Genomic DNA, 23306 nt, shown 5'->3' on the forward strand with positions numbered 1-23306 from the left:
CATCCCAGGGACTGTGGCTCCACCAGTCAGAGGTGCTGTCTGGAAATCTGCATGTTAATAAAAGCCCCAGGGTCGTTCTGACATAGGTGGTCTGAAGACCACCCTTTGAGAAACATTATTCTGTATGTTCCCATCCATAAAATGCAGCTAATTGCTTCTCAATCTAATCACAGCCAATCTCAGCCACTCAGAACCATCACTAGCAATTAGGACCGTCCAGCCTTGCACTACATGATTTCAAGACATGTAGTGACGTGAGTGCTTCCTGAGCAATCGCAGGTGCACGGTGGTCACAGAATGACCAGCAATAACGGCGTCACTGTAGGCAGAGGCGCGGGAGAAGTGACAGCTTCTGCAGAGCTGTGATCAATGAATGCAGGTCAAGTGTTTCCGCAGGCCCCATGGCAGAGCTTGTCGGGCCTCCTGAAAGACACCAGGCAGGCCCGGACAGGACTTGGCCCAAGTTTGTGAGCCATTTTGGTTTCTGCTCCTGTGTGTGTGTTTGTGAACACTAGTATAAGGACACACACCTCTAGATGTGAAAAGACCCTGAGTTTCTGAAAGAACTCTGTTATATTGCTTGGTACAAAATCATCACGACTTGTATCAAGAGACAAAATGCTCCAGAATTCATTTAGAATACCCAAATAGGGTCTTTTAAACATCATTAGGACCCAGCAGTAACTCAAGCACATTAAAACAGTTGGGTTCCTGTGGCAAAGCAGGTCTAATGGGACTGACGGTTAAGTACAGCAAGGGGTGTGTCATCAAGGTCCCCTCAGCCCCTCAGGGACGCTCTAAAAGCAAATATCGGCCCTACTCAAACAAAGCATATAATTCAGTATGGTTTTGTCTCACAGTATTCACTGAAATGTTCAAGGGAAAGCTAAAAAGGATGCAGTAATGTTGTATCTATCTTCACATTTAATTAAAAAGAGAGCTAACAGCACTTCCAAGAGGGAGGTCATTCCTTGTTCAGCACAAGATTTCTCCGTGCAAAGCTATTTTGAGTATGGGCAATAAAACAATTCAACATGTAAACACTTACAAAAGCTACCATTTCAGAAATGCTACTGATGCTTTAGCTAACAAACTCTGAAGATGAGGTACAAATGACAATCCCGCAGCTGGAGGCAGCCATAAGAGAATCAAGAACACCATCCACAAAGTCCAATCTAATCCTCCATCCTCCTCTTCCCTCATTGTGCTTGGAGGCCCCAACTGCCTTCAACAGAATTGTATGATAGGAAAAGGTTTATAGGAAGAAAAGTTGTATGCAAGACCTTGAATATAACATCTCAGAGTTCAAGAGATCAGATCATCATTTTCTCCTGCACAGTCACTATACAAACAGCAGAGGAAGAAAGAAGGATGATGTCCTACAAAAAACTCATGGCAATTACAAGATGTTAGCAGGTTTAAAATAAGAACCTTACACAGTTATACACATTTAAAGGAAACCATACAAAGGTGAGCCCTGGGCAGATGGCTTGTTTTCCAGCCCAGTGAGTCCACATTTGGCTCTCTGGGCAGGATGAGACATTCGGCTCTGCCTATGTGCACATACTGAATCTTCAAATGCACCTTTAGCTTTTCCCCCTTGGAAGAAGAATTACAAATTGGGCCTTAAAATATCCAACAGTTCTCAAGTAACATTTACCACACAGAGCTGCCTGGGCCTGCCTTAAAGCCCACCCACAATTTCATTTTCAATTAGCAGCTCCTCGAAAGGCAGTAATGAAAGCAGTTGCTAAAGAGCATTCAGATGTCACTGAAAGACTGTAAACCCAAACTGTAAATAGCACATTGTGAGTCGCCTGTCACCACCATCAACTCCCACGGGAATCTCGCAACACGTGGCTATCACAACCATCTGTTCAGCTCCCCAACTGACACCACTGCAAACCACACAGCCACCTACCCACTCCCACCTCCCACTCATTACCTGTCATGTACAGACTTGTGTGGAGATGGGACTGCTGTAAGTGGAGATTAGAATGCAGAACACATGGAGGCTTATTTCACGTTCTGTAGCTAAGATCTGGCCACATGCAGACAACACTGTATCTTCAGAAGAGGGAAAAGCTACCATTAAATTAACACAGAATGCAGTTTTAATATAAATAAAGGGAGTCTGTCTACCTTCATCAAGTATCCGAAGTGTAGTGTCTAAATCTTGTAAAGAGAAAAACATGCTGCCTCACCCTTCAATCACCAGTATTGTAGGAATTTACAGTACGTAGAGTTGAGAATGATTTCTGTCACTGCCCATCTTACTCCTCTAAGAATATATAGTATATTTAGTATATTTAAATGGCCCTTAATAAAACTCCACACACACATACGTATAACAAATTCCTACTTTGGGATTAGTGAATGTCACTGTTTTATTAAACAATTTCTATAGGTCTCAGGATCATTGGAGCTGAGTTAATGCCCATTCTTTTAATTGCAGTTCCTTTTCCAATTCAGCCTATTTTCTCTCTATGGGTTTTATTTTATGAGATGGTAGTCAATGTGCTATGTCCTCTTTTTGGTCAATTTTTACTAAATTTTAATTAAGAGTTATATACATCACTTGGGATAAAATTTATTACTGGCCACCTCACTTCAAACATCTGTCTCACAGAAGTCAAGTGATATTTATGCTCACTCTTACCAACATGCAGGGCCAACAGAATATATCCCAGACAACAATGTACGGGGTCAAAAGACACAAAACAAAAATTCTAGAACTCAAAAAATAAACTCACTGCTTCTAAAGCCCAAGGGCGGGGGGGGGGGGGGGGGGGACACACCAAAAACCTTCACATAATCTGTTGTTATAATAGTCGCAGGTTTCCAAATACCAAACAAATACCTCCAATATAATACACAACTAATTCTGAGAAGAGATCGGCCTGGGTTGGAGGTTCCTCAAAAATCAGATGTTAAAAACTGGCATCTTATCCTTATTTCAAGTCAATCAAGATTCCAAGAGCAATTATAAGCCAACCTCCTTCCTCACTCCTGGTCCCAGTCTTTTCTTACATGTTTTTACTCTTATTTCTGTAGTTTTGGCAAAGGGAAAGAAGTAGTGTGCAACTTAAATGCATCAGAAGGAAAAATAAAGAATTGTCTTTAATATCTCAATTTGTAACCTTCACATGACTACACAATTTTTAAAAAGCAAATGAAATCCCAATTAACACATTAAACTTGAAACTCTGAAGTATGAAGTTAAAACGATTTAACTGCAGCTCACATTTCTTGATACCAGCTCAATATACCTTCAGTCATTTAACCATTATAACAAATGTATTTATGAAAGAGCACCTAGCAAAGTGCATGTCTTTTCATTACTAAAGTATAACACCTAATTACATTAGTGTTTCAAATGCTCTGATTTCCAGAAACCTGTAGGCTCTAGCGTCAAACTGGATAAATACCTGTGTGATTTCAGCCTGGATTTCCACCCAGAACTAATTAGAAGGTCTTCAGCAATGTGACTTGAACTGGGTCTGCTTAATCAAAGTTTTCCATTATAAATCCTCCTTCACAAGTTAATTTCTACTAGTAACAAATGTCACCAAGAAGTCTTCCGACAATCTGAGTGAGTCCACTGAAATAAAGGATCTGCCTCTGGTAGTAAATGCTCTCAAAGGAGAAGAGCACGGGCAAGATATACTGCTTCATCAGGATGGGTGCAAGCTCAGCTGGTGGTTTAGTCACCTGGGCCCTTGACCAACACAACCACTCACTCCAAACAAGGCGAACATGCAATGCCAATACACAAAGCAGACGCAGCCACCACGCAAAGCTTTAAACAAGAGCTCTAATTCTAAAGACTTGGCACTGGGATCAATCCCTCCTCTTCCTAGAAATCAGTATACATCTTTGATGTCTACAATGTCAGCTATTAATCCTCCACCGAGTTTGACTCCACCAAACTAGACTTTCAGAGAGAGGAGCAAATTTCCATTCTTTACAAGCAACACCTACCCAGATCAATTTGTATAAAGATTTTTAAACCACGTAAGGCATTCCCACATAAGCCATTCTCACCAGCAAGGTTAGAGTCTAACTGCCGGGCTCCTGAAATATTCCCGAATTCCTTTATTTTCCTCCCAAATAGTGTTCTCCTATGGCTAGAAGCTATCTCAATAGGTTGCCTCTCTCTGGGAAATTCTGTCCTTAGATGAATGGCTTTTTGGCAGTTAAAATTCAGTTAGGAGGGAGACTCCGGAATTTATTTTGATGACCCATCCTTGTGTCTGTTAGTTAGAAGAGTTCATAGAACCTAAAAATTCCTCCTAGCTCACTTAAGCCTATTTCCTCTGGTTCAGTTCATACTAGAGAAAGACGGGACAGACTAATGGACTAAATGAAGATTTAGAAATATCCACTCAGAGCCAAATCTGAGAGTTCTCTGAACCCTTATCAACTTTTCCTCATCTCTTTTCTATTTTTAAAACCCCTCTGCTCAGTGTTTTCAACTACAGAGCACTAAATTTTTAAAGCATCCCCTGTGGTCTAGAAGTTAGACATACTGAAAGAAAACTAAACTCAAAGTCCTCAGAGGAGTTAAGTTTTCCCAAAACGCTTCTGCAGAAGTTAAGGCTCGGTCAGTTGGAAGGTTTGGCAGCACATGACTTCAATGTGCTCTTCAGTAGTTTCCCAGTTAGAGAGTAAAGGTCCTTATGCAGAGGACCTATCAACCTCTGTTTTGATTTTCCCGCTCCCAAGTCAAAGTAGGAAAAACAAAACAAAACAAACAAAAAAAAAACCAACCTACCATATCCTTATTAGTAAGAGCCAAAACTTTTTAATATAACGTTTGAGTACTCACATAGTGGGCAAATAGTTTTGTGTAGGACAAACATAAGCATAGGGGGGGTCAGAAAGACATGTAGTCTTTTATATAACACTTACTCCTTTCTTCATTTTTTAAAACCCCTTTGGAAATTAAGAAGAAAATTCAAATTTGCCATATAAAAAAGTGCAACCATTTTACAAGACAGTTGCCAGCTCAGCATCTTCTAAGTCAGTATGTATTTATACTTAAAAACATAACCCAACAAGTAAGTTCCACTGGGGTGGTTACTACTTAGAACACTTTCTTTTAACAGTATGGAAATGGAGAAGAGCACGGGCAAAATATACTGCTTCATCGGGATGGGTGCAAGCTCAGCTGGAGCTTTTTTTTTCACTCTTCTCCTTTAATGTCTTCACAGAGCCAACCAGTTACAGACTCCAAAACTAAATACTTTCAGACCTACTATGGTCTTCTTTTACAGACCTCAGCAACACTATATATCTGTGTTATTCAAAACCTTAAAGAATCATGGAACTGAGAAACCTTCTAATCCAAATCTCTCATTTTACAGATGGGCAGCAACAGACAGTGATTTGTTCAGGGTTTCATAATAGCACATATGATGCTAGGAATATTATAAATGAAAGTATTACAGCTTTACCTCAATTATCAACTTCTGTTTCCCTTCCTACTAAAATAACACTTGGATAGTATACTTTGGCATCAACACTGAAGATAAGAAAACACCACTTGTTTTTAAAACTCTTACATAGGCCAAAGATACGATTCATTCTTTCCTTCTCCATGATTCATAAAAAGTGAGTCAAACTAATTGCCTTTCAAATATTTTCCCTGAAATAAGGATAGCTTTGATTTCAAATAACATTAGTACCAGAAGATGGATAATTAAGACCAAAAAGCTACTCGAATTTGAGACATACAGGTCCTTGCCTTCTTGTAAGATCATAAACTCTTTCACTAGAGGACAGAGTAGAAGGAAGGATTTCGAAGACAGAGAACAGAAAAGTCAGATCAAGTATGGAAGTAAGAGAGTCAAGGATGAGGAACCACAGCTGTGTGTAAGCTCAGAATTAAATTGATTTCTTGTCTGAAAGGGTAAGAAGCCCTCCTCCCACCCTGTTGGAGAGGCAGTGGTTACACTGCAACCTCTCTCCATCGGGAATAATCACTTTTGCTACATATCTCACATGGAGAGGCATGAGTCGGAAGTCACAAATACCACAGGAAAACTATCTTTTATAGAACCCAGCCCTTCCTCCCTCACCCCACTCTCTGTCAAAAAAAAACAAAAAGTTTTTTTTTTTTAAATCTTCATCCAAATGTGGTTGCCTTCAATTTTCCAAGCTCCTTCTCTGCTCTCTGTACTTGATAGTTTATCCTGTTTTCTTCTTGAGCTTTCATAGGCCATTTCTATGACCACAATCACTCCCTCTGACCAAACCAACTCATGTAGTTTCTAAAAATACTTGTAGACTCCCTGCATCTCACGACTTGGAGTCCTTATCTCAAACAAGGGAAGCAGAATATACAGGGGAAACAGAGACAGGCAGAGAAATCTGGGTCTAAACCCTAGCTCTGTACCTCACTGTTAAGTGGCCTCAGACAAGTCACTTTATTTCATTAAGCCCCAGTTTTCCCATCTGTAAAGTAACCATAATACCATCTACTAACCAGGGTTGTTGTGAAAATTGTAGATTATACTACACAAACTCCCTCACTGAACGACTGTACCGTGCTATGCATCAGATAAATGTTAATAATAATCATTATAACTCTAACCTGGCATTTCATTTCAGGACAAAGAAAAACCGCCATGTGTGTCAGAGTTGGGGATACTTCCCTGAGATCCTCATGAGTCCATGCTGAAATCCATCACTCTAGGTATTTTCTCAGAAGTTTACCCATCAAGTTCCACTCTGACACCAAACTTATTAAGGACTTTGATCTTTCAAATCTTTTAACTGAAATTCATCACCAAAAATATATTCTTGATTCTTTGTAAGAAAAATTTCCAAACTGGCTTGACCATTATCAAATAGGAAATTTGAGATGACAAACTTCTGTGCCTAAACTCCTAGCGATTCTGGTTCATCAGGTTCTAGGGTAGAGCTAGGAATATGTGTTTAATAAGGCTCATGATATGATTCTAATGATCTGTGAGGTTTTAGAACCACTGTTTTGTCTGATCCTAGATCTCTTCCCTCTGCAGAGAAACATCTGCAAACTAGGAATTACCTGTTCAGCTTCTAATTAGCAGCACCTGCTCTGTGAACCACACTCCCTTCCTCTGCTTCCTTCAAGTGATAGTCAATTCCACCCAGTGGTCCCTCCAAAAGCAAATAAAACACACCCAGGACACAGGTAACTCAGCAGGTGCTAAAGCCTCCGGATTTGTGCTGAAAAATTGCTATAAACAGCTTCATTTCTCATTATTAATCTATCTCATATGGGGATTTCCACAGGCAGAAAGGCTCCCCAAATGCCAAGAGCTGTATTTTCTTGTGGATCATTGAAACCTAATTATTAAACAGCCCAGTAAGCCCCACTACCAGACTTTCATACAATCAGCACATCACAAAGACAGTCCTGAATTATAGGCTGCGGAGGACACCTAAAGAACCAAAAGGCAAACTCATTTCTTCCAGTGCTCTCCCACATGCCACAGTATTTGGGCTTCCCTGGAAAATATAAATCTTATGCAGGGTACTGCCTGCATGCAGATAACCATTTTTAGCGCCTCAGAACCTTGAGATACACAGTGTATTTGAAAAAATCTGCCTGTTTCCTTTGTTTTACCTCAGAGGATCTCTCCCTGCAAGCCAGTCTACCTGGACCATCACCAAGACTTCCGTTAGTCTGCCCTCAATGCCAGTAGCGACAGCATCAGGCTTTGTTACACAGAGCACATGTTACTGAAAGGGTACCGTGCTAAAGTTTCAAACTGTGATAAAAACAATGAGCTTGGTGTGGTATATTCTTTTAGAAGCAAACACACAGCTCTGCAGGGCAGCCCTCCGGCACCCACCAAGGATAATATCTTCTCCACCTGTTAGGAAGAACCCCAGAGAAGCAGGCACCTGAGGAAGAGCAGCCACAGGAATGAACAAACCCTAAGCTTCCTCACCTGTCTGAGTCCCTTCGGCATTTTCTTTCTCTTCCCGAGGTGCTGGCAGAGGTTGCGGTCATTTTCCCGGTCTGAGCTGTAGTGGTGCGGGTGACTGAGTCTGCTCTTCTTGGAGTGAAAGGACAAGCCGTTGGTAAGTGCTTCCCGTTTCTTCTTGGTCAGAGGGGTCTGGCGTTTCTCCACGCGTTCCTGAGGCTTAAGTGCTACATCTTTCTGTAGAAAAAAAGAGAAGGAAAGTGGTGGTTACATAGGTAGCTAGCGTCACACCCAAAACAGAGGCTAAATGGGGTTCCTAGAAGGGAGGGAGTAAAGGCAAGAAAGTGGGGTATGACACTACCTAAAACTAAGAAACATGGCTCTCAATTTTTCTGACTCCCTAATGCCACAAATATATCCTTTCTATTCTTCTTGGGGAAGAAAAAGCTCAACAAAGCACAAAGTATCTGTCCATTAAAAGTGCTTTCACTCCTGCCTGGGGTAGTAGCTTTCCATCTGGCTCTCCCCTAGGTCCAGTGCATGCTATTCCCTGAGGAGCCTTAATACACTCACTTCCCAAGATGGTACATCAATTACGTTTCAGAAAAGGAGTACTAAGTGCATGCGCAATTCAAAAAAATCAGCACAAGACTGAACATACCAGGGCCAGGTGGATGTGAGCCAGCAAGAAAGAAACTGTCAATTCACATGATTAAAATGTTTCCTTAATGCATTATATTTTTACCACAAGTTCCTCTGAGCATCCTTAATTCCCATCTTCTTTGCAAAATGTAACAACCATATTATCACCAAGATCAACAGCAACTTTTCACTTATTCCTGTGTGTGGCTGGGGGATGGGGGAGGGTGGGAGAAGGATCATGGATGTTCTGGAATAGGGAGCAGCACCTGTAGGAACTACAGGCAAGCATTTCAGGCCACATGACATAGGTTAGTTCTGTGCCTTCAGGCAGGTCAGGACATCCTGAGATACCAAAAGACCTGGGTTCGGGCTCTGATGCTGATATTATTCATTATGAAACTTGGAGTAAGTCACTGCAACTCTGAGCCCACATGGAAAATGGACTCAGATATGACCTGATACAATATATGTTAAAGTCCTTAGAACCCTGAGAAATGTACACATTAAGCAATAACACTAAAATGATTTGGCATTCAATCATTTGTTAATGAATAGATATGTTCCTCTTTACACTGAAAATGCTCCTTCCTGGAGCCTCATCTGCACACAGTTTCTCAGTTTCTGTGGTCCTAAATGCACATTTAAAAATAAAGTAAAACCAGGGACTCCCCTGGCGGTCCAGTGGTTAAGAATCTGCCTTCCAACGCAGGGGACATGGGTTTGACCCCTGGTCGGGGAACTAAGATCCCACATGCCGTGGGGCAACTAAGCCCACGCACCGCAACTACTGAGCCCGCATGCCACAACTAGAGAGCCCACGTGCTGCAACTACAGAGCCCATGCGCTCTGGAGCCCCCACACCGCAACTACTGAGCATGCGTGCTGCAACGAAAGATCCCGCTTGCCGCAACTAAGACCCGACGCAGCCAAAAATAAAATAATGTATTTTTTAAATAAAATAAAAAATAAAAACAAAAACAAACATTCCCCTTCATCCATTTCTCATTCTCAAAATACCACTCTCTCTTTCCTCTCCTTCACAGCCAGTATTCTTGGAGCAGTTATCTATCTATTCTACCTCTTCCTAATACCTCAGCACTCCCGACTTGACACACACGGTGCTCCTTGATGTCTTTCCCAATTCAGCCACGGCCATTATTTGGGGACCTTGGACATTTACATCTGCTTTGCCTTGGCCTCAAAAGCCCACCCTTCTACTCCCCTCCCTTTTCTAGTTCAAGAACCCTTCCCAGTGGCTGCCAGTTCAGGGAGACCGTTCTGTAATGCAAAGCACTGTTCTCAGGTCTCCACTCATTCAACAAATGTTTTTTGTGCACCTAGTACATTCCAAGTACAAACTTAGCACTGTCCTGCAGGCGCTGGGAAAACAATTGTGTGGGAGAAAAATCCCCACATCATGGAACTTAGAATTTAGGGGACAGACACTAATCAAATCACACAAATATATAATTGCAAACTGAACTAACTGCTCTAAGGGAAAGCTAACAGGGTGCTAAAACTGGGGGAAATGGTCTAGCCTAGAGGAGGGGACTGTTGCTGAGGAGATGACTGCCATTTGACCTAGATCTGAAAGTCTGGGCAGAGAGAACAGCTTGTGTAAAAGCCCTGAGGCAGCTGGTAGCATGATTCTTTGAAAGAATAAGGTCGGTACTAAGTATCAGTAACCCCAGTGCTTCACTTACAGAGCCAGGCAAGTAATAGATGGTCAAATTATGCTTGCTAAATAAATAATACAACTAAAATATCCAAATCTATAAACCACAATAGTGATTTAATAATATCTCAAGCTGTCTCTAACACAGAGTGAGCGAGGCAAGCTAGAAATGCTGATAGAAGCAAGAAACCAAGAAACCCAAATAAGCAGGCACTGCTGGCGCACAGGAAGGATCACAGCAAATAGCAAGAAGCCCCAGAAAAGGAGAAGGGCCTTATCTTTGGGGCAAGAATATATCAAAAATAATAATCCTACAAGGCAAATGAGTAGCTTCTGGTCTAACTTCTAGCTGCTTCCACCGCAGATGATTTACTCTCTGCCACTGGAGAGGCAGGTCTCCCAAGGCAATGAAGATGTGGTGAGGAAGTGTTTAGAGGACAAGGTGAGATCGAAGCAAGTACACATGGCCATTAATTCCAGTCTCAGAACCTTGCACACTATGCCTAACAGATGACAAATGTTCAACAAATGTCTGCTATGTTTATTGCTTTGTCTGATGTCCACGACCACAGTCAGCTGTGTCAGACATCTGCTCAGAATTTGGCCTCAAATGTAACCAATTTAGTCAGCTATCATGAAAAAACACTCAGGTATAATGGCAACACTAGCAGAAGCAGCCAGGTAAGTCCCACTGTGGACTGCTTCTATATAATATGATTAAATTGTACCACTTCTAACGGTAATACATAAACTCCCCACAGGCTGAAAAAAACACCTTTCTTTGTTCACACCGTCCACCTACTGCCCTACATCATGTGGATGTAGAGTATAGGGTTAATAAAAATGATATTTAATAATGTATCAGCTGTGCTTTTAGAAAAAAATTATGCCATTCTCTTCGGAGACCAAATCTTTTTTTCACACTGAAGGTGCTCCGAAGTATATTGAAAATTATGTGCAATTCCATACAAATGTGAATTAATATTTATGAGAGTATGGTATAATTTTTTCCAAATCCATTTTATTTTCATGTAGCATATTAATCAAGGCATTCTCACTGCACCACAGAAGAGCTACACGGAGCAAATGGACCCCATGCCGTGACATTAGCTTGTAAGAGACCTGCTGAAGTCTTAGCAGCAGCAATACAATCATCTCAGCTCCAATTAATATTGAGATTTTCAACTCTGGAGGCTGTGTAGGGGAAGAGGGGAAGAGGGGAAGAAAGAGAGGCTCAAAATGTGTATAGAGGTGGTAGCTTAAGAGGTAAAGAATGCAGTCTTTTAAAAGTTTTTATTACATAAGAGGTTTTCGAAGATTATCTTTAGAGAGTATCTTTATACTTTCAAAGATACAGTTTTATTTATAAAATTACTGCATAGACCCTTTGGAACAGTTCCTGAAAAAAACAGGCTGCTATTTGTTTGTTCCCTCTATAAACCTATACGGACTGTTTACTGTGTATCAAGTAAAATAATCACTTAATTTCTCAATGGCTGTCTTGGGGGTGAAATGACAAAAACTGTCCATTGTAAGCAATGAGACTCAAAGACAAATAGCTTATAAACTACTCACCTTACAACATTCTAAAGAGTTGCACACATGATTACATACATGTGTATATGTGCATATATCCATCCACCAACAAATTATCAGCAACTAATTTAAGAATTTCCTTAAAGAAACTTGGGCAGCCTATAAAGTACTGCTTCAATATAAGAAGAAAAATTGTCTGGTTTATACAATAACTTTTTAGGATCGATGAATGGCAATTTTCAAAGGCCTGTTGAGTCATTAGTCTACCGTGGTTCACAAAGAAAATTAATGTCTATCAGAACTATCTACAGTGGTTTTTGAAAATAAGATGACTATGCCCCATACTCAGCAAGGGAAGCATTTAGCACACTAGCAAGGGAGGGGGGCAGGAGGATAAGGAAGAGATCTGGAAAAAATGCTTTAAGGCATTCATTTGACAATCACAGAAGAAGTAAGAAGGCCAGCCAGCCAACAACAGAAGGCTAGCTGGGAGGTAAAAAGATTTAGACATATTTTCTGGCAACAGAGGGGGTAAGTGCACAAGCTATGTACAACAGGCGGGGAACAGGTTTCTTGAATAGTTGAAATTATGTGATTTTTTAGGTCATTGGTGATGGAGGGCATGGTCACAGCAGTGCATATGCTGAGAGGGAGGCTCAGAGACCGACTAACCAAGGCAATCTCCTTCAACACCCAGCCTGTCTTCAAAATAGGCGATCTTGCTCTTGACTTTCCCTTCTCCCAAATTACAATCTTCCACCAAAGGCTTCCTCTGCCACTCTTAAAGTTCAAAATGAGATGGTTCGGTGTTGCACCAACTAAGGGAGAGCAGTGAATTGCAGATGAACCCTGTGTAGGCTGCACAGCTCTATTTGCTGATTAGAGGTGAAGCCAGAGACAACAGCAAATGAGGGCACGATTCGCCTGCCTTGCATGAAATAGGTTTTAGAAAGAGAGCCTCCATCTGATTTTTCCAGCCAAACTAGTCTGAGGGCAGCCCATCACTTACAAATATGTGTGCCTGCATGTGCCCAAGTGTATGTACATGTGTGAAAAAGGGGTGCAATCTAAGCAGAACCTCTTCTATTAGTTCTTTGATCTTAGGGATTTGCAAAGAAAATAACAAAGAAGCCCAGAGAAAAAGAAAAAGTGCTTTCTCTGTTACCATCACAAGACATTATCAGCTGTGTGCTGTCATTTTAGTCTGTCAAGTCCTTTCTTGGTTTATTATATTGCATTTGTTATTTGTTTTTGAATGGCTTTACAAACACTGATTCCAACACTTCTCTTAAGTGCAAAAGAAGTAAAAGGGTTTACAGTAATAATAAGAAGTGAAAATTAGAGAAACAAAACATAACAGTGCTTTTAAAACTTAACTCTATATGGACATGTTCACAGTGGTCCCCCACTTTGGAGTTTTGAACAAATGGACTTATGAACAGACTTTCAGGACCTAAACTTTTTAGTAAGTACAGGAGACTTATAGGAATTTACAAATAAAATAATCAATATGGCATTCAAAAAAATAATCCCTCATGTTTTCATCTTTTAAAAACAAAAATCAAAATACCTACTATATGCCAGACATTTTGCCACCTGTTAGATTATCTAAGAAAGGATCCCAGAACTCGTGCAAATCGGTGAGCTATTACTCTAAAGTGAGTTAGGCAAGAAGCAAGTAAGGTGCTTCCTATTGCTATACTTCACGTTGGATTAAAATTGCAGCCCTGTATTGTCATAAAAATAGAGAAACAGATCGACAGAATAGAGTCCAGAAATAGACCTATTGATACATGGACAACTGGTTTTCAGCAAAAGTGCAAAAACAATTCTGTGGAGAAATAATTATCTTTTTAACAAATGTTGATGGAACAAGTAGATATCCATATGCAAAATAGATATGTATAATTTGATCCATATCTCAATCTAATTAGGAACATTAACTCAAAATGTATCATTAACCTAGGTGTAAAACCTAAAACTAAAAAACGTCTAGAAGAAAACTTTTGTAACCCTGGGTTAGGCAAAGATTTTTCAGATAAGATACCACAAGCACAATCCATAAAAGAACAACTTGATAAATTATACCTCATCAAAAATGAAAACTTCCGCTCTTCAAAAGACACTGTTAAGAAAATGAAGATACAAGCCACAGAACAGAAAAAATATCTCCAAAGTGTATATCTGATAAAAGTTTTGTATCTAGAATATATTCTTTTAAATTCTCAAAACTACATAAAAAGAAAATAACCCAATTTTTTAAAAGGACAAAAAATTTAAACCAATACTTAACTGAAGAAGATATATGGGTGACAAACACATGAAAAGATGCTTAGCAACAGTAATCATTAGGGAAGTGCAAATTATAACCACTACATACATATTAGAATGGCTAAAATGAAAAAGCATGACCATCTCAAGTATGGGCAAGGATGCTGAGGAACTTTCATATACTACTGGTAGAAATGTAAAATGGTACAGCCACTTTAAAAAAATAGTTTGGCTGTTTCTTTAAAAGTTCAAAGTATACCTACCATATGCTCCAACCATTCTACTCTCAGGTATTTCCCCAAGGAAATAAAAACACATGCCCACATAAAGATTTGCCCATGAAGGCTCATATCAGCTTTGTTATAGCCTAAAACTGGAAAAAAAAAAATGTACATCAACAGATGAATGAACTGTGATATAACCATTCAGTGGAATATTATTACTCAGCAATAAAAAGGAATAACCTATTTATGCATGCTACAGCATGAATAAATCTCAAAACAATTATGCTGAGTAAAAGAAATCAAACAAAAAAGAATACATTCTGTATGATTCCACTTACAATAAATTCTAAGAAATGTAAAATAATCAATAGTTCCCTTAGAGGTACAGGAAAAGGAGATTATATGAGGACATGAGGAAACTTCTGGGGTGATGAGCATTTTCAGTGTCTTGATTGTGGCAATGGTTTCATGGGTGTATACACGTGTCAAAACTTTTAAAATTTTACACTTTTAATTCATGCAATTTACTGGTATGTCAATTATACCTCAATAGACCTGTTTTTTAAATGGCAACCCTGGCCATCATGCACAACTGACATATTGTTATTACCAATTACTAGATGACATTGGGTGTCCATCAAAAGGAACTCATCTTTCACATTCCTGAAACAACAGGACAGCCACATTCTGAAAGGACTGGCTTTAGCCTATAATGTGGCCATGAACGTTCCACTGGAGACAACTCAGCTGTGGACGTGAATGTCTCAGTCAGACCGAGGAGCAGTGCCCGGTCTTCACATCACTGTCAGTGATAAGGTGGAGTTCACACTGTGCCTTCTTTTTCTTCACCTCTCTCAGCTATTCAGAGGCTAACCTTTTGTAGAGTTTTTCCTATCTTTCCTTCAAGTACCTTGGTTACTGTTTGGCCACATCCTCTCTTGTGAACACATTAATCAAAGAGCAAAGAAAGAAAACATAGATAAATTTTTACCTTTCCTAAATGTAAAAACAAAGAGGCAGCTTATTAAAATACTATATGTAATACATAATGATGCATATGACATAAGGGAATCCAAATGGAGAGAGAAAAAAAAAGGTTTAAAAAGAGAGAGAGCACAAGCACAGACAAATTCAGTATATGAAAACACCTGTCAAAGGTGTGGTGCTATTGTCAGAGGCAGAAGTGAGGAGCAAAAAAAAAAAAAAAAAAAAAAAACCTCAAACCCAGCAGCTTAGAAGCTTTCCTAAATTATGGGATGAGATCACAACTATCAGCTTAAGTGAGATTTTTGTACACTCTGTGAATTGAAAAAGTCCCAGCAGTCTCCCATTCCCATAGATAATTGAGAGTTGGCTGCTGTTAGACCTTAACATGCTCAAAGTGGTTGAGTCCCTGGCAACCAGATGCTATTGCTTAAAACAGTTTAGGCTCTTAGCCCTGAAGGATTCCTAAAATTGGATTACAGTCCCTCCAGATAATCTGAGAAATACAGCATGACGAAAAGGAAACCTTAAGAAAAAATTAACTCCTCCATAACAGCAGCATTCTGAGAGCTGAGCACAGCATGACTGAGGCAGAAAATCTCATCAGTGAGGGCTTAAGGGCAATAACGTACACAAAGGGTAAGTCCAAAAAAGGGGAAGGGAACCCACACAACAGAGGAGAGCATAATGCAAGCCAGAAGAGAAAGTGAACACCACACAATTCTCAGGCTTTTCGGAGGGCAGGAGTCTGGTTTGCTGCCTCGAGAGAGGCGAGCAGATGCAAATTTCTACTGCTTTCTCATCCACTCAAATCTAATTCACTGAGGTCACACATACACTTGAGAGGACGTGTAGTGCTAATGATACCCCTTTTAATTAGCCATTACTCATTTTTGACTAGGCATTCTATGCAAAAGATGGGGAAAGGGTTAATTAATGTACTTATTACATTGCAGCAAAACAGTTAGTAATTGGGCCTTCCCTTAATACTCAGGTTTAGCTCCACAGGGAGAGTGTCTATAACTTCATCATCCCTGAATTCCTAGCAGAGAACACAGAATGAGGCACACAGTGAGCTGTTTCTGAACAAATGAATCAGAGAAAGGAGGACACCATGAATGCTCCTCTTACTCTAGAGGCTGTGCCCCCACCCTATGAATCGTACTAGTCCCTCCCTCCTCCTTCCTCACATTTCTAACCAAGAACTTTCAAACTCATTATCCCCCACCACATACTTGGTAAAGCCATTATTCCCCTATGTATTAAGAGGGAGTGAACAGATCCTCAAGAGATAACGTTAAGTTACCTTATTCAACCCAAGAGAAAACAAAACGATAAAGGAGACTGATTGGGAAACATGTCAGGTCTTGCCATCATCTTTGTGGCTTGATTTCATGGCTAAATTACCATTTACTGAGCCTCAATACCTCTCTATTCACAGAAAAATCAAGAGTGGTTGATACTATCATCCAGATATTTGAGACAAGGACCCTGATTAGCCAGTGGAGACCTCTCCATATCCAGATTAGTAATAAGGTACAGACTTTTATTTTCTTCCCTTAAAATGTTCCCAATTTCTTCTCTTCCCCAGATACCCACATACTACCACATCTTCATTTTAAGTGACCAATGAATCTTTAATTACTTAAGGAAAGATGCAGTGCATCCTTTCATTTCAGTTTTCCAACAGAGTGAAATAATGAACCAGAGGAGAAACAGAAAGCAAAATAAAGACTGGGATTCTGAGCCATGGAAGAGTCCTCCATTCTTTCCTGCCATGCTATACCAGTTCTGATCCTTTAAACTTCCCCAGAAGAGAATAAGAAAAAAAAATCCTGTTGTGACTCCAAATCTTACGAAGTGGGACAAAAGGGAAGACCACTAATATGTCCTTCTAGCTCTGGCTCTTAAGAAGTCAAACCTCCATTAACAGGCGGCAGACAGCACCTTGATATTTGACTTTACTTAGGGCTACAGAGGTCGCGGATGGGTATAAGTAACCACTTCGAGGAGAGGCTCATTTAGTAGAACAAAATCTCTCAATCCCTCTCTCTCTCACGTACTCACACACACCCTCACACACTCACACACACACACAAAAGGCACATTCTGTCCACTCAGCAGACAGGAAGCAATTTCACAAAGGTAATTTAATGTTTGGGATTATTTAGTAACAGGAAAAGCAACTTCTGGCAAAATTCACATTATGTGGGCCCTGAATATAAATAGTTTATACAGCATATTGGGAAGGGTATGTGGATGACAGACAATCCCTTTATGGCTCAAGTTTTTCAAGTGGTTCAGATAGGTGTTTAGAGAACTATGAAATAATTATTACTTGAGTAATAATGCTAACTTTCTCCCAACTTCCCAGAAACTGTAGTCAACTTCCCATTGGAAATGAGGAGGCATTCCTTCATTTACAGAGCAGTGATACAGAGAACCAACATGCCCATGTGTATACACACCTCCTTGTACTCCACGAGCAACTGTTACAGCCTTTCTCAAACTAATTTTAATTGGCTTGCCAAGGGCATAGACCAACCTATTTCAATATCTGTAAATTTAGGGTCCTCCATGAGATAATCTCTTAGGTTCCATTAAACTCCCTGATGTTATTATTATCCTGGGAGGCTATTTAGCACATATAAAACGTTCAACCAATGTAGCTTAGAGTTCACTGATTCAGTAGAAGCTTTTCTTCCAGATCATATTTCCCAGACCTTTAAATATCTCTGTGAGATTTCTCTTACATGAAAGCACCCTTCGAGTTCTTTTGTCCCAACTTGACTTTGATTTGAGAACTAGACATGATTGAATAAAAGGTCAGACAATTTCTGAATATAAAGTAAGGACTAATTTATGACTTTTTATAACCACTAATATTAGTATAGCAACTGGGAGTTGAGAGTTTACAAGGTAAAATCATCATTTCACTTGATTTCCTAATAACCTTATACAGCAGGCACCATCATTTTCATTTTCTAAATTAGGAAGCTGAGGCTTGGTAAACAAATGACATCCCAAAGTCAGACAGTCAGCTATTGTCAACAAACTTGGAGTCCCTTGGTTCTAATCCTACTCTCGTTCCCTAACACCAAGTCATTACAGCCTTATTTGTAAGTGTCAGGATTATGACCTTTTGTTTGAAGAAAATTTTAAATTATACTTTAGTACTGTCTCATTATAAAATCCTCTACTCACCTCCATTTCCCCTCCAAAGCATAATTAGGGAAAGGCTATGCCACTGACGTCAAATGTTTGAACTCTTTCTGAAGGATTCAAATCAGCAATAAAAATCCAGACAGAAATAAAAGCTTTGGCTTTTCTCTAAAACTGACAATTTTCACCATTTTATTTCAGGGATGAAAAGTGGCAGAGAATGACACCATTCTGACCTTAAAAAAATAAGAAGCTATACAAATGCTCCAGTCCCTGAATTCCACATGTTCTGCCTATGTGGCTCAGTAAATATTAATGGATAATGACAGCAGCTATAAATACCCACAGGTGCAAAAAAACAAATTCTTGTTTAGCGTATATTGCAAATGCTCTATCACTAAATGAGACATGTACACAGGTTTCATGGAAAGTCTTCCCAGTCTGGGAGCTTGTTCACACAGTTCCAGCCTATGAATGCACACTCCCTTTCCTATCACCGACCCCCCATCTTCTATTTCAGGTTTTAGCCAGAAGCATTTTCTTTCCTTTAGCATCATATGGGCAAAAATAAAATGAACTATCCTGCAGGCTTTCCCAGAACACAGAAAAGTATTTAAGGTGTACCCACTGACCTGAGACACGGACGAAATAAACTTCTCAAGCTATTTCTGCAATAAGAAAAAAATTACATACTATAATTGTAGTTGAGGGAAGAAAGGAGACTGTCCTTTCCACTGGTTACTACATTGACTGGAGAAATGAAAGGCAGTGTCAGTTTGCATAAGAGACTTGGATACTGATTCTGAGGCAATTATGTCATGCAAAGTTGTCCACATTTTTACTCAGTTTGCTGAACAAGCCACAGGCTTGTCTCTATACCAAAACTTCCTATAGATAGACTTAGTGATGTTTAGGTACTTACTGGGTCTATCAGATTTGATAATGGAATCAATCTCTCCCTTTAGAAGCTCTGGGTTAATGGCAAAGTTTATTAAACTGCAGGCAGTCACTCAGAAAAGATCAATAGAGACATGATTACAGAGTAACCAGAGGATTAAACACAAGATTTATCACAAAATTAAACTGAATTAAATGTTCTCTGATAGCACTTGAAATGCTGTCGATACTTTAACTCATAATCTACGCTTTCTGTGTTTACCTAATAGGCAACTGGGGTGCCTGACTTGAGAAAATGACTTCTATAATAAAAACATAAGCCAAAGAGATTTGCTGAAAGCATTGGAAGTCCCTTCTGAAAATGTTCTCCCATTTTTAAGAAGCAGCACTTTAATTTTTCTATAAGCGCTGTCCACAGTTAACTCAGTAGAGTTTTGAGTTACTAAGTATTGACACATAACCCATTCTGCCCATGCCTAAGGCACACACATACAGGTATCCCCCACTTTTCCAAAGTCCACTATATACCACTTGGCTTTTACAAAAAACCTGTATCGGCATCTGTCTTCCCTAACCAAAAGAAATCCGAAGAGGATTTTCATTTTTATGGAAAGAGGTTTAAAGCAAAAATAGCATTCAGTGTCTGTTTTGCAAAAGAGGTGTTACAGAGGGCAGCATCCACCCCAAGCAGCAAGAGTGGCACCACCAAGCTCCTTCCTGGGAACTACACTCAGCATCTTAGCATCAAGTCGCCATAGCTTTGAACTGTGTCTGTGAGCATCTGTGCTTTATCTCTACTTTGTGTATCCTTTAGCAAGATTGTGTCCTAAGGTAATTGCTTCTTGGCTTTATGACATTTTGGCTTAAGAAAGGTTTCATGGGAATGCCCTACTTTCAGATAGTGGGGGAAACCTGTACATCCTCACAGGCATATATCTTAGAAACTGTGTCTGCAAGTTACATACTTTAAACAACTTCCTTCCCTTTAAACAATTTCGTTCACTTCTCTCACACAGAAGCATGCGGTGTGACATTGGCCCTTGGTCCCATGAGGAAAGGGGGCTGGAAAATGTCATCTAGATGTAGGAAAATCAACCCTTCCACATCCTGGGAGGATTTACTGATGCCACCATAAGCTCAGCAAATTACATTCATAAAGGTGAAATCCCCTTCATAGCCTGTGAAAGGTAACCACTGGCTATACAAACTGGAAACAGCATATACACTTGCAATCAGTGGAGGTGTCGATATACACGATGGCTGTTAAAACTGACATCAGTACCACAGTGAGAGAGAACAGCTCTGCAGGACCTGAAATGATAAAGGCCAGGCCTGCTGTGTGAGTTTGGGAGGGTATGTGCATAAGCAGATAGGTTGGTAGGGAAATCAGTTATGGGGCAAAAATGGAGCCTGTGGTTTAAACTATACCTTGGATGGCAGCGTGCCAGAGGGAGGCTTTCCTTTTTCGCTTGTCCAGTTGCTATCACATTGCTAGTACACTCCATGCCACAAACAGCATCAGCCCTGCCCTGATGAGCAACAGGCTCTGGTGATTTCAACTGGAATCCAATATGGCAGCTGTTTTGTAAGAGGGGGAAGAGCTGGGTTGGAAACAAGATGCTGAGGCTGATACCACCCTGCAATTCTGTCACTCCCTCGTCGGCACACTGATTTACACCAGAGCAACCATTTTCCTTCTCAGCAGTTATCCAGTGTTACAATACCATTTAGTGCTACGGGTAGTCCCAAATATTTCTCAATTCCTCAGGGAACAAGAATGCCATCCTGCCTGCTGAAGAAAGGGACTCTGCACCCCACCCTAAAAACGGGCGCTGCTTTAAAGGACATGAAGCCAAAGCTGCTTACATCAAACTCTTTTATTGCTAGAGAGCCTATCATACCATTTTCTTAGATTATCTCCCACAACAGAAAATTCCTTCTAAGAAAACTACTGCACTTCACTGCTGCCCATACTCTTTATTCATTTCCCATTTCCTCCTTTGTGTTTTTGCTCTATCTAGCACTGACAAAAGCAGGTGCCCTCTCTGGTGGCAGTTAGATCTGGGTTTGAGCACTGGTGTTGCTGCTTTGTGGCTTTGTGACCTTTAGCAAATCTCCAGCCTGTTTAGGCCTCCATTTCTACTCCTCGAATACAGGGATAGAGTTATGAGGCTTAATAAAATCTGTGGGAAGTGCCTGGGATATTTCCTAGCATAAAGTAGATAATAAATGCTAACTGAGGAATTCCTCTTCCTAGCTAATGCAATCAAGTTTTTAGTCATTACAAAGGGAAACCGTTAGTCATTATAAAAGGTTATATTTGGCAATGGAGGAAAGATGTTGGGACCTGTTTTCCATATATCCTCAAGACTGTGTGTACTGAGTATCTTTCAGTGTGCAGAGCGAGGTACTGTATATTATATTTATAATACCTTTTTTAATTACCACAACACCCTGTGAAGCTTCAGTTTTTCTCATTTCTATACAATGGGGGCTAATTATGGCACCTAACTTACAAAGTAGCTACTCAAATGAATAAACTAATACAGTTTCTGGAATATACTAAAGTTAGCTATTCTATTACTATGAATTAACTTGACCAAGGTCACAAAGCTTGAAGACAACACCAGGATTCAATGCAGAGCTGTGTGGCTCCAGAGCTCATGCCATCATAACACATGCATGGAACCGAATGCAGAAGCCTGGGATGTAGTCTGAGCACTGCCCAGGATTTACACTGTGGTTTGGGACTCAACCTTTCCATACCTCTCTATTCCTTTTTTTTTTTTAATAAGCACATCACTTGGTCTATTTAACCTGTAAAATAATGCAAAAAAAAAAATACAATTTGCTCTTTGGAATAATAACACCACATAAATTTTCATCTTTTTTCCCCCAAATCTGCCTTCCATAATTTATGAGAAGTGCAAAAGTTGCCGGAAAAAGAAAGAAAGAAAAGAAATTCATTTCCCATCAACACATGGAATGGAAAGATGGAAACTTCAGGAAAGTTTGACATGGGAAGAGAGCAACCCTTTGTACTCACGACACATCCAAAATTAAAAAAGACCACCATGTAAACCATTCCTAGAGACAGGCAAAAAGAAGTCATGAAAAAGCATTTGCTACTGATTCCACAATAAATCTCTTTTCAACTGCTTTACCCCTGCTGGTTTTCCAAATGAGACACCTGTCCATTTCCAAAAAGAAAATATATGCATTGAGAATAGCTACTAGATGTAGTTCAACATAAAAAGATTACCTACAAGGCTTCCTGCTGGAGCCGAACCTGGAAAGAAATGGGCTTCTTGGACTCTATTAGGGAATCCCTCAATGTACCATCCAAAACCTTCCTGCGTAAGACTTAATGGAACAGGGGGAGATGGAACAAAGAAGGAGGGGGAAAAAAGCTCTCTTCCCGGCTGAGCACTGACACATACAGTACCGTTTGGGAGGCAAATTTATGTGCTCTTAGTAGTAGATTAATGAATGTAATTACCTAGCATTGTGGCTGTGAATGCTGCAAAAACTATAATTTATAGAGTGCTGTAAAGTTCTAATGTGTTTTTATGTCCATAAGCTGCTTAACCATAATCTAATGCATTTGTACAAGAACAGCCTAAGTGGCTCTCAGCTGAACAGTGAACACAAGTGTCTGAACCTCAGCAATTCTACTCGTACGTCTTTATACCCCAACCCCGTGTGGTAAGCATCTGAGGGAAAGAGCTGCTGAATTATACAAATAATTCTAGAGACAGTGACAAGGTTCTCTGCCTCTCTCACCATGAGAAGAGTTTCTGGCTGACAAAGGGCTGCAGGCCTTAATTAAATGCTGGAGTGGTTCTGCACACATGTTTGATGGTTACTTTTTTCTTTTACCAACATTCTCACCACCCTCTCCTCCAGTCCATCTACCCTCATCCCTACCCCCTAGAGGTGAGCAGGGGTAGATGGGGGAGGAGAGAAGAGAACAGGAAAAAAAAAATTACCTTTCTATCT

General features: G+C 40.1%; 1 protein-coding gene across 2 annotated transcripts in view; it reads right to left on the minus strand.

Annotated features, from left to right (window-relative positions):
* The window catches only part of AUTS2 (activator of transcription and developmental regulator AUTS2), a 1118812-nt gene that overhangs the window by 832581 nt on the left and 262925 nt on the right, over positions 1-23306 (minus strand). For both annotated transcript variants that reach the window (XM_068565582.1, XM_068565581.1), the window contains exon 2: positions 7941-8153. In XM_068565582.1, coding sequence (XP_068421683.1) covers positions 7941-8153 — 213 coding nt within the window. The remainder of the gene's footprint in view (positions 1-7940; positions 8154-23306) is intronic.

This window comes from Eschrichtius robustus, chromosome 16 (genome assembly GCF_028021215.1).
Source record: "Eschrichtius robustus isolate mEscRob2 chromosome 16, mEscRob2.pri, whole genome shotgun sequence".
Taxonomy (NCBI): domain Eukaryota; kingdom Metazoa; phylum Chordata; class Mammalia; order Artiodactyla; family Eschrichtiidae; genus Eschrichtius; species Eschrichtius robustus.